Consider the following 12300-nt stretch of genomic DNA (forward strand, 5'->3'; position numbering starts at 1 on the left):
ATTCAAAGTTAGACGGTAGTTTTAAAGGAGCTAATGCTAACGGAGCTGAAGCTAAGAGGCTAACTGGTTACTTTGATGTTTTCAGTCTTCTAGTTTTTAGTCTGCAAAGTTACATGAACACACACTCATTCAGCTAAATATATACACCAGTGTTTTTGAATGAAGAACACACACATCAGTCAGTATGAGGTCTTCCTCCTCCTCCTCCTCCCTCTGCTGCTGATATGATTCACTGCAGCTGGTAGAGAGGAGGGGCTGGTTTGTCTCAGCCAGCAGTTGAGTTTACAAGAATTTGTAGATATTAAGAAACGTGGCAAACTCTGATAAACAGTTAGGCTACATACAACGCTGTGGTTGTGAAGCGGAGCGTCTTCACTGCGGGGAAGCCTTCCGCCGTTTAAAGTCAGTTGCATTCCTACTACAGTAATTACAGCAGCCTAGTCAAAGCTGATGAAGTCCCTTAAGGCTACCGTAATTACTGCAGTAGCAGGACAACTAAACTGCCCAATTTTGTTAACTTGCTCGCTGTAACTGCAGTAACTGGGTGGAGATGAACCTTCTGAATTAGCACCCAATGCTGTCCAAACGTTCATTTATAATTTCCACCACAGCCTCCAGATGAACTTTTAATATCCAGGAATTCACATTATAGACACTACCACTGACTATCCCTGTAGCAAACACAGTCCAGCCATACACAAGGTTCTGACCCAGTCCTGTTTCTTGTTTGTTTGTTTAAGGGGACAGAAAACTCTGGTTCACACTCCAACAACATGGTGGGTGGCAGTAATGCAACTCAACACTGGTTGCCACCCGACAGGAGGAGAACAGTCCATCAGTCAAAGAGGAGACCTGCTGGATTTCATAGACCAGGACCACTACAAGAGCGGAATGGAGAACCAGAACCCAGAGCACCACACCATCAGCCCTGTTAAAAGGGAAGAACCAGGTTCATCCTCTGCTACCACCGATAAACAGGTCAGTGTTCAGGACTTCATGATAAAACCGGCTTCATAACGAGACTAAAGACACGAGGACGAGTCTGGAGGGTCCGTGTATCATCTGTTCATTCTGTTGTTGGAGAGAAAGTCTGAAAAAAGGAAATTAAAACACTTCCAGGCTTTGTGTTCACTGAGTTTTTCGCCTACATAGTAAAGATAGTAGTAAAAACTACAAAAAGATCTTAGTGTTTTCTGGTTTCTCCTTGTTGTGAGTAATATGAACAAAGTCAGGAAAGGTGACGCCGTTTTCTCCTCTACGGCTACTATTATATGTAGCTATTATACTAAAAGGAAAAAGTTGGGCACTGGCATATAAACTGTTCTTTTATTCCAAAAGTTATGAATAAAGCAAGAGAAGTGCATATAATAAAGAAGGCGGGACTGGATGTTAAAGAGTAACTACCCGTACGGGGCGCTCTAAGAAGTAAAGCGAAGGGATTATTAATTGGTCAACACTACACCTGGCATTCTGTTGGTTGGGGGATTTTGCACAAAAAGTTCAAGAGCAGAGCTGAAATCTGAGAGCAGACGTTTCACAGCCTGAGTGTGAGGAGAAGGGCTGAAGCTGGAGCAGGAAATCTGTGCATTCAACAGTATGTCTGATGCAAGAATGATGCAAATTCATTCACCAAGTTGTTTGTACCGTTGATTTGACTCACTGCTTCTCCGGTAACAGTCATCTCATCTGTTTATCAGGTCTCTCATACCTGTGACACAATACATAACTCTGCATCATGCATTCAAACCATTCACTAGCCACAGCCTTGTGCACCCGTTTCCTTTACCCTCTTGTGTCTTGTTTGTAAAATGTTGTAGTGTTTAGTACCTGTAGCTGTAGTATTAGTAATAAATGTGAAAGACCTTATACCCTTGCAAATTCATAATTAAGATTAATAACAATTGTAATTCTAATTGACCTCTCTTGTGTGGCCAACAAGGAGGACTATTTTCCTATTATTATACCTACTCTAATATGAGTTATGTCACTGGACAAATAATGTCATGTTGGAGTTGTGCACAATAATAACTCATAATTCCCTCATAAAATTATAAGGCTATTGCAGTGCAGAAATTACTACAGTTGATAATTAGGCTTGAGTCCACCTCCTTGGCTGGTGTCTCGAGGAATGTGAGTATTAATATGACTGGGGGGGTGGATTAATTTAGGCTAACATATTCTTCATGACAGCCAGGTTTCAGTAAAACAAAATAAATCAATAAAATAATCTGAGATTATATTGTTTACCAATACAGCTTTAGATGACAGAGATCTAATGTTTAAGAGTTCACATTTAATTCTCCTGTTTTGTTGTACTGTTGCAGAGGTGGGGTTAATTTTTATTTGATTTTTATGAATGAATCCTCTTCGGTTTACTTTGGATTTAATTGATTTAAGTGGTCGGGGGACAGACACAGTCTCTACGTGGTTTTGGGTGGGTAACTGCTCTAATGGAAGCGTGTAGGACTGCAGCTCTGCCTCCTGGTCTCAACTCTGGGTTGTCATGGTTTTGGTCTACTAATAAACTCAGCCATATTTCTAGATATGAGAGCAGCTCCATCCAGAGTGGGATGTATGCCGTCTCTCCTAATCAGACCAGGTCTTCCCCAGAAAGTCTGCCAATTATCTATGAAGCCCACATTGTTTGCTGGACCTCAACAGCCAGCGGATGAATGATGACATGCGGCTATACATGTCATCACTGGTCAGATTAGGCAGGAGAACAGCTACATTGTCTTTAAACTGCATGTTGGCCAGCTTTATTTCCTTTTTCAACAACTTCAGCTTTTTCTGATTTAGATTGTTCTTGAGGGACTTACTGACCAAGGGCTTATTATTTGAGTAATTTTGGGTAATTTGGAAAATGTAATTGTCTTTCTGGGAATAATCATTTGCTCACAGAAGATAATGTAGCATGATACAGTGAAAGTTAGTTTATCTTAACACTGTGGGTGGTGTTCCAGACATCATCTAATGTTTTTTATGGTTTTAAATCACTTGTTCCACTATGTCATCTCACTTATCCTCATCTTTCTCTGTGTTTGTCTGTTGCCATAGAAACAAACAGGAAGAAAGGGAGTCAAACATCACCGCTGTCAGCACTGTGACAAAGCCTTCACCACATCAACATATTTAAAGATCCATGAGAGAGCTCACACATCAGAGAAACTTCACAGTTGTGACCAATGTGGGAAAGCTTTTAGTACAGATGGTAGTCTAAAATGCCACCAACGTATTCACACTGGAGAGAAACCGTACAGCTGTGACCAATGTGGGAAAACTTTCACTGCAAAGGGCGATCTAAAAAAACACCAACGCATTCACACTGGAGAGAGACCGTACAGCTGTGACCAGTGTGGGCTAAATTTCAGTACAAACGGTGCCTTTAAAGAACACAAACGCATTCACACTGGAGAGAAACCATACAGCTGTGACCAATGTGGGAAAGCTTTCATTAGAGCAAGTCATCTGACAAACCACAAACGTGTTCACATTGTGGAGAAACAGTATAGTTGTGGCCATTGTGGAAAAAGGTTCGTTAGAGAAGCTGATCTAAGAAGGCACCAACGGGGTCACACTGGAGAGAAACCGTACATGTGTGGCCAATGTGGGAAAGCTTTTTCATCACTGAGTAGTCTAAAACAGCACATATTAAGTCACACTGGGGAGAAACCATTTAGCTGTGACCAATGTGGAAAACCTTTTGCTGCAAATGGTGACCTTAAAAAACACCAACGCATTCACACTGGAGAGAAACCGTATAGGTGTGAGCAATGTGACAAAACTTTCACTGTAAATGGTGACCTTAAAAAACACCAACGCAGTCACACCGGAGAGAAACCGTATAGGTGTGAGCAATGTGGGCAAATGTTTGCTCACGTGAGTACCCTAAAAACCCACCAACGCATTCACACTGGAGAGAAACCGTATAGGTGTGAGCAATGTGGGCAAATGTTTGCTCAAGTGAGTACCCTAAAAACCCACCAACACATTCACACTGGAGAGAAACCGTATAGGTGTGAGCAATGTGGCAAAACTTTTACTTTGGCGCGCTACCTAAGAAGCCACCAACGCAGTCACTCAGCATCGTGTTGAACATGTTTTAGAGGAGTCACCCTGCTTCCTCTATGTGTTGTTCTATCCTGAGCTTCTTAACAAACTGATGGCTAAGAACAGTAACTTTAGAATCAGCACTGATGTCATTAGCGGCACACGTGACTGAATTTTAAGCCACGTGACTGTTTGTCAAATGGCTGTTTCTTTCAGAAATGCACCTTGGGAGTTGTAGTTAACTTCTACTCTGAGTGTTTTTTTACTTTTAATTTTTGAGTTTCATGTTGATCTGAGTTGTAGAAGTACAACTAACAACTGGTTAAGTAACTAAGTAAAATGTGTTACATAGCATTGTCTATGGTAAAAATGAATGGAACTTTTACTTCTGGAACCAGGTACGTCTGAAATAGCTCTTCCCACCTTGTAACTCTATAGTGCTAATTTAGCTCTCAGCTTTAGGTAATTTTGCTTATTTTTATGGATTCTCAATAAAACTGAATAAATAGTTGATTGCGGTCATACATAATAAGGAACAAAAAGTTTTGTGTGGGTATGCAACTAACAAAAACATCATCATACATGTTTATACCAGTCCATTTCACACAAAAAAAATCCCACAATCAGTGACTGAGAAGGGAATAGGCTGAAGCTCAAGGCTTTTTTTTTTTAAACCTATTCTATACAATCCATAAGATAACCAGAATATTAGCAGTATGAAAAAAAGAAAATTTACTCTAAATTGTAAACCTAATTATTTTACATCTTTATCATTTTACGTCATAATCCTTTATTATTTTACATTTTAAGGCTTTTTTGAAACTCAACAGAGAGTTACACAATTTTAATTCATCACTAAGATCATTCCATAGTTTGACTCCCAAAACGGAGACACATCTGAATTTTACATTGGTTCTCATTTTACATATGTCAAAGATACACAGTCCTCTTAGATTATAATTTCCTTCTCTTAACTTAAAAAAAATGTTGAATACAAATAGGAAGGCTTTTATTCCTAACTCGAAAAAGTAATTCCAATGTTTTTAAATACACAATATCTAAAGATTTTGAAATGCAGGACCCTATGAATAATGGATTAGTGGATTCACGGTAGCGAGCTTTATCTATTATTCTAATAGCTCCTTTCTGGAGTTTAATTATAGAGTCTATTTCCCCAGACCTCAACACAATATGACATATATGGCATTATAAGTGAACATTACAATATATTCAAACATTTCTTATTCAACAGATCTTTTGTTTTGTAAAGAATAGCAACAGATTTAGATCATTTCCGTTTGATATATTCTATATGTGGCTTCCAGCAGAGTTTATGATCTATAATCACTCCCAAGAATTTTGTTTCATAAACTCTATCAAGTTCAACTCCAATTAAATTCAGTTTTATTTCACAGTTAACTCTGATTCCACTGAACACCATAAATTTAGTTTTATTTTCATTGAGTGATAACTTATTAATGTCAAACCATTTTTTTTAACATTATCAGTTCCCTTTCAACTGTTTTCAATAATTCTTTTATGTCCTCCCCTGAACAAACTAAACTTGTATCATCAGCAAACATAACAAATTCCAACTTATTAGAAATTGTACAAATATCAATCAAATAAAGTATAAATAACTTAGGTCCCAATACCGAACCTTGTGGAACACCACAGGCCACTCTTCTAAACTGTGATTCAGTATTATTAATTTTTACATATTGAAACCTATTAGTTAACTTAACCAGTGTTGTGTGACACCTCTTATACCATAGTGTTCCAATTTCTGCAGAAGTAATGAATGATCTATTGTGTCAAACGCTTTATGTAAATCAATAAATACACCTATAGTGTGTTGTTTCTTATCTACTGCTGTTGCTATATTTTCCACAAAATCCATCACTGTTAAAGATGTTGATCGCTTGCTCCTAAACCCTAAACTCAGTAACTTAAATGTCTCAATAAAGTTATCAAATCTATTTACAAATAGTTTTTTGTGTATTTTAGTCTGTAGTTTGATACAATATGTTTGTCACCATTTTTATAAATTGGAGCCACTTTCATTTTATAGGGAAAAATACCTGTTTGAAGGGATTGATTACATATGTAAGTAAATGGCTCAAGGACACAGTCAGTTACTTCTTTTATGAGTCACATATTAATATTGTTATTATCAGTGGATTTTTTTTTTATTCTTAAACTTTCTGAACACATCACTCTCACAAACTCCACCGAGGAACATTGTATTGTTGTTGTCAAACGCAAAATCAAGATTATTGTCTTCATCAGTAGGAAGGTTAATTTCCTTTTGCCAAGTTTGTTCCTACATTAACAAAAAAAATCATTCAACTCATTAACAATTTCCTCTATATTTTCAATAACTGAATTGTCATTTTCACTACAATTGTTAATCATGTCATTAAGCACTTTCCAGGTAGCCTTAATATTATTTTTATGTTTTTGCAACAATTGATCAGAACAGTCTTTTTGTTGCAATCTCATAATAGATGTCAGTCTGTTTTTATACTTTTTGTACTTGTCCTCCTTTTCCTTTGTTCGATGCTTGATAATATAGAGCCTATTTTTCTTTTTACAAGCTTTTTCCAAACCCTTTGTTAACCATGGTACACTCTCTCAGTGGACAATGTCGGTCATAAAGTTTCAAGAATGTATCTAAAAATGTATTTTATGATTGATTAGTATCTTCTACATGAACTTCCTGCCAATCATGATTTAAAAGTTCTGCTTTAAGAGCCACAATTGCCTCTGGTGATGTTCTTCTTCAGTATGGCTATTAAATTCAATATATTGTTATTAAGTGTCATTGAGTTATAGTAACGAGGGGGCAGTAATGATTACAGGCAACAAGTTGGTTTGGTGTGAATGTTACACTTGCCATTACCAACCAATTCTTGTTATTACTGTCAATTAACTGTATTATTGGTCACCATATTATGTTAGTCTTGTAATAATGTACTATTGTTATTATTAGTTTAGTGCTGGGACTGCAGTGTTGTGTGTAACATGAGCGCCCTCTGCTGGCCCCAAATTACCAGTCTGCTGTTTCTTGTCATGTGCCTCAAATATTCCTTTGTTTATTTTAGAATTTTCTGGGCTTTGTTACCATGAAACTGACTGTGTGAGACCTGATATCATTTTATTATCAGAATAAACAGCTGGTTACAGCCAAAAGTGACGGTTTGTGCCTCATTCTCACCAGACTTTGCAGTAGATTGTTGTGAGATATCTACTCACCAATTAAATTATTCTTTGTTTTTTGGTTCTGTCATTTATTTCTTTAGAACATCCAAATGCAGCACAAACTCTCTCTACTGCAGAGAGCAGCCAGAACTGAATTATTGTGGAATTATTATTGTGCATGATTCAAATATGAAATTATTAAAAAGGCCATAACAAGGAACTGGATGAAAAATGACCCTCCAAGCCCAGAACAGTGGCTGAGTATTGTTGATGTGCTCAATGGAAAGACTGACTTATTTTTTCTTTCTTAAGAATGAACCAACAGTGGCACAAATGGACTGTGTACATGAAAAAAGAAATACTCAACAGACCTAAAGGAGTGAAAAAAGCTGCAACAAGAGCGGTGTGCCCCACTTCCACTTATTGTTTTTACAGTTTTACTTTATTCTTCTTCTCTACTTCCTCTGTTTACCTCCCTTGTATTGTTGTGCAGCTGACAATGTGTATCTAGGGGGGGGGGGGCAAAATAAAAAGAAAAAGAAAAGAAATTATTCATCCATCAACATAACTCATTAGAGTTATTATAATAATATGGAAATGGTCCCTCTTGGTTATGAAAAGTTTTAAGGGCCGAACCTAAATATATAAATGTATAAATAATTAAATAATTAAATGCTTAAATATATCATAAAATATTTGAATAAAGAATTATATAATTTAATGCTTAACTGCCACAATTGTATTTATTTATTGATATATATATATATTTATACATTTGCATATTTATTTATTCTTTTGTATATTAATTTTATTGATCTATTAATAATTGTATTTATTTATATATACTTTCTTTTATCCAGGTTAAAGCTATAATATGTAATTATTCCACATTAAAATGTCTAAAAACAACTAGATCTATGTTATATATGTTGTTGAGTTGTGTACTTACATTATCCCAAATGTTTCCAACAGAAATCTGTAATTTAATCAAAGTAACGGACCGTTTCATTTGGTCGCCTGTCAATGACGTCATACCTCCTCTACCAAAGAGTAAACACGCACCAGATGCATTCGGCGGCGCTGTGTTTGTCCGCTACAATGGCGTCTACCAAAGAGTAACTTACACACATACAAGATAATACATCGGCGTTGTGGTTGTTCCACACAAACTGTTATAAATGGACTTTTATTCAGTTTTAAGCCACATTTTCATGATAAATTTAGGTGGTTTTTAACTATATCTTTTAGCCGGAAGAAGGATTTTAGTCATTGGACGTCTGGATCTTAAGTTATCAGAGAAATAAACTGGACAAACGTTAGCAGCAGCTCGGCTAACAGCCCCTCCAGGAAGTCCGGTGGTCACCAAACATCGGCAGAGAAATATTGATTTTTTTAGGTAAAACAGCTTTAATTAGTATTTTAACGATTTTAATCTGCGTGTACATTTGTTTCTGGAGAGGAGGAGACCTCTGCGGGTAAAAACATCCTGAGTGATGAACACTGCAGTAATCCTATCCCAGTGAAGCTGGTTATTTAACGACGAAGACAACAACTCCCATGATCCCTTGCTACTTCACACCGTCATCACACTCCGTCTGTTGTCGTTGTTCTGATTGAGATGTCTAGCAGCTGAAATTACATGTTGTGCGTTTAAAGCGTCTGATTGGTGAACGAAGAGTATTTCAGACCCAACAGGATCGTTAATACAGCTTCAGAACACATCTGTTCAGCTACAGCCAACATATCCGCCACTGTAGATTAAGATCTGCACCAGGTGCCGCCGTCTTCAATGAGCCGACAGCAGTGGATCCAAGTTCAACCACCAATCACAGCACATAAACACAAGTATATATAAATAAATAAATAAATAAAATTATACATAGATAATTTAATGTGTGAATAAATGAGTACACAAATTTAACCTTTATATTTAATGTCTCATTTAATTTGTTATTCATTGATGGTAACGATTAAGCATTAAATTACATATTTATTTATTCATTTATTTAAGTATTTTATTACATAATTATATGTTTATTAAGCATTAAGTTACAATTATTTTTTTTATTTGTTTAAGCATTTAATTATATAATTATTTATGTATTTGTATATTTAGTTTTGGCTCTTAAAACCCTCCATACATGTTGGCCACACAATTAGAATTATTACTGTTATTAATCGTGATTTTGTGAGTCTATAAGTCTGTTAAGTTTAAGTGACTGAGATAAAAGCACAAGAAAACACACGTTCAGATTTAGTTACATATTTATTACTGAACAGTCAAACAGGAGAAGCTGGTAAACAAGGCTTCAGCTTGTGAATGATTGAAATGAATGATGCAGAGTCATTGATTGTGTATTTGGTGATGAGAGACGTGATTGATCCGCAGCAGAGACGGTAAGCAGGTTTAGACTCAGATCCATAAACCTCTACTGCACCACATTCATTTCACAGCTGTAGTTACTGTTCAGAGCTACATTTTATGAGTAAAACAGACGATGTATTTTATATTTTTATAATTGTAATAAATCTAGATGACTGTAGAGATGTTTTCACTCTGACATTAGAGGATCTTTTTCTGTTGACCAGAATAAAAAATCCACATTAAATCTGCTTTGATTCAGTGTTGTATCACAATAAAACATAAAACAATATTCATATAGCCTTTAAACAATAAACAGTAACATAGTAAAACAAAAATCATAACATAATCAATTAACTAAAACTAAGTTTTACAGCCAGTGAACGTTTGTGAGTCAACTGAATCCCTCAAACACTCTAAGCAGACAACTTTCCTGCACTTGGAAGTTTTTTTGCAGCTCATTTTCATCTGTTTTTTTTTTTTTTTTAGAATTTAATTATGAATTGACACATTTGGCAGATCACGCACTCCAACTGATGCCGTTGCTTAGCAACCGAGAAAAAACGTTTAAACACGAACCGCGTGGAAATAAATGCATTTCATATATCAAGTGGTGGTTTTAGGTATAAATGCCCGTGTTTTTAATAATTAATTAACAGTAGGATGTGCTTCACAACATAATTTTAGGAAATTAGTATTAATTAACGTACAATTGGAAAAACTGCCACGGGTAAATTTACTCCATTGCTTTTTAATTTGCAATTTGTTATAATTTTGGCTGTTAATGCATACGGCTTACATTTAGGGTGGATTTTTTTTTTTTTTTTAATTTTGGAAGTTCAACCTCAGCTCTGTAGTAAACTTTGTAGCACCATTAAGGACACTGAGATCCTTATGGAAACAAATATCCCCATTAAAACCGTAAATCTGAATCTCACCACCGTCACAGCATAAAGTCATGCATTCTATTATATAAGGCTTTCAACCGCTGTCGCCAAGTGCTTGTTGGGTCTCTGTAAATTAAAGAGTTCGGTCTTGACCTGCTATATATATATTGGCGCTATATAAATAAAAATTGATTGATTGATTGATTGATTGATTGATTGATTGATTGCTTGATTGATTGAACCCTGGCTTCAAAATTGTAGTTTTGACTATTTTCCTGGTTTCCCCCGGGGACATTGCTGCTGTATTATGGAGCACATGAACCAAAAGTATGCAATTAAATTGTGTGCGTGTGTACAATAGACTGTAAAAAAAAATAACCATGATGTCACTCATTGGTTTGTGGACTCCCATTTTGAAGCCTGGAGTTTGCATTTTGACCGTCGCCATCTTGGATTTTTGGGGGCGGGAAGTGATCATATTTGGATAAGAAGGTATTACAACCAAACGCTGAACAAGACTTTTTTAGGCAACCAAAATGTTACAATTAACTTTCATGAACTGACTACACACTGAAATAGCGACGGCTATGCCTATACTCGTTGTTGTCATGGTAGCAACTTACCTGTGACGGCACCCACCATGCCTTGATTATTCACAGCTTTAAGCCTTTAGAAAATTTAAATGGGTGAGTTATATAAAATAATTCACTGCGAGTACAGTTGTCAAGAACGAGGAAATTAGCTACAGAGACCAAAACCGTTGTTTGTACCAGGCTGTAAACATGTTTATTTCTGCTGTAAAGTTCTGCATTTTAACATGAGGGTCTATGGGGATTGACTCGCTTTTGGAGCCTCAAGTGGTCGTTCAAGGAACTGTGGTTTTTGCTGCTTGATGCCGCCCTGCCGAAACCTCTTAACCACCCCTTGTAAACGTTCTAGATCCGCCACTGCAGGTGAGAGACCATAGACTGTATAAAAAATATGGACGTAGTTACCGTGACGTCACTCGTTGGTTTCTGAAGAGCGGTTTTGAAGCTCAAAGCAAGCCGCTCCGGCCGTCGCCATCTTGGCAGTGCGTGACGCTGCCTAACTCCCAGCCAATCAATCAAAAATGAGCAAAGAGGCGGGCCAATTGGCTGAAACAAGCCACCTAGCGGCTGGCAGACCTGTCACTCAAAGCAGCCATGTCCTTCATTATGCAGAACTATACGGCTTAATAAAATTTAAACCGGTGAGTTATAAAAAAATTCACCCCCGTACAGTTGACATGAAAGAGGAAATTAGCTACAGAGACCAAAACTGTTGTTTGTACCAGACTGTAAACATGTTTATTTCTGCTGTAAAGTTGGGCATTTTAACTTTTGGAGCCTTAAGTGGTCGTTCAAGGAACTGCAGTTTTTGGCTTCATTTTTCAGCCCCGGAGGTTGCTGCTTGAGAGAGACAGACAGGTTTAAAATGATGTGAATCTTGGCTCTCTCTTTCTTCAAATAATATTTAGAGACCCAACAGTTTTTTCACTACTCAAATCATCAATTTCTTCATAATACATTGAGCTCAGAGTTGACCCTCACAGCATAAAATCATGCATTCTATTATATCAGGCTTTCAATCCCGAGCCCTGGCTTCAAAATTGTAGTTTTTACTGTTTACTGCTATTCTCCTGGTTTCCACTGGAGGCTTTTCTGCTGTATTATGGAGCACTGCAAGGCAATGTTTCGTTAAAAAAATGCTCCGGAAAGAGGAGGATCAGTTAAAGTGGGCATGAGACTTTCAAGTACTATCTTCTTGGAAGAGACTTCA

The 12300-nt window shown here is 36.8% G+C and overlaps 1 protein-coding gene across 3 annotated transcripts in view; it reads left to right on the forward strand.

Annotated features, from left to right (window-relative positions):
* The window catches only part of LOC121889588 (zinc finger protein 239-like), a 133974-nt gene that overhangs the window by 90762 nt on the left and 30912 nt on the right, over positions 1-12300 (forward strand). The window contains exon 2 of one of the 3 annotated variants that reach the window (XM_042401653.1): positions 741-978. The exons of the other annotated variants lie outside the window; for them this stretch is intronic. Within the exon in view, the coding sequence (XP_042257587.1) occupies positions 790-978 (189 nt within the window). The 5' untranslated portion in view covers positions 741-789. The remainder of the gene's footprint in view (positions 1-740; positions 979-12300) is intronic. 3 annotated transcript variants of the gene reach the window in all.

The sequence above is a fragment of the Thunnus maccoyii genome, chromosome 22, assembly GCF_910596095.1.
Source record: "Thunnus maccoyii chromosome 22, fThuMac1.1, whole genome shotgun sequence".
In the NCBI taxonomy this organism is placed as follows: Eukaryota; Metazoa; Chordata; class Actinopteri; order Scombriformes; family Scombridae; genus Thunnus; species Thunnus maccoyii.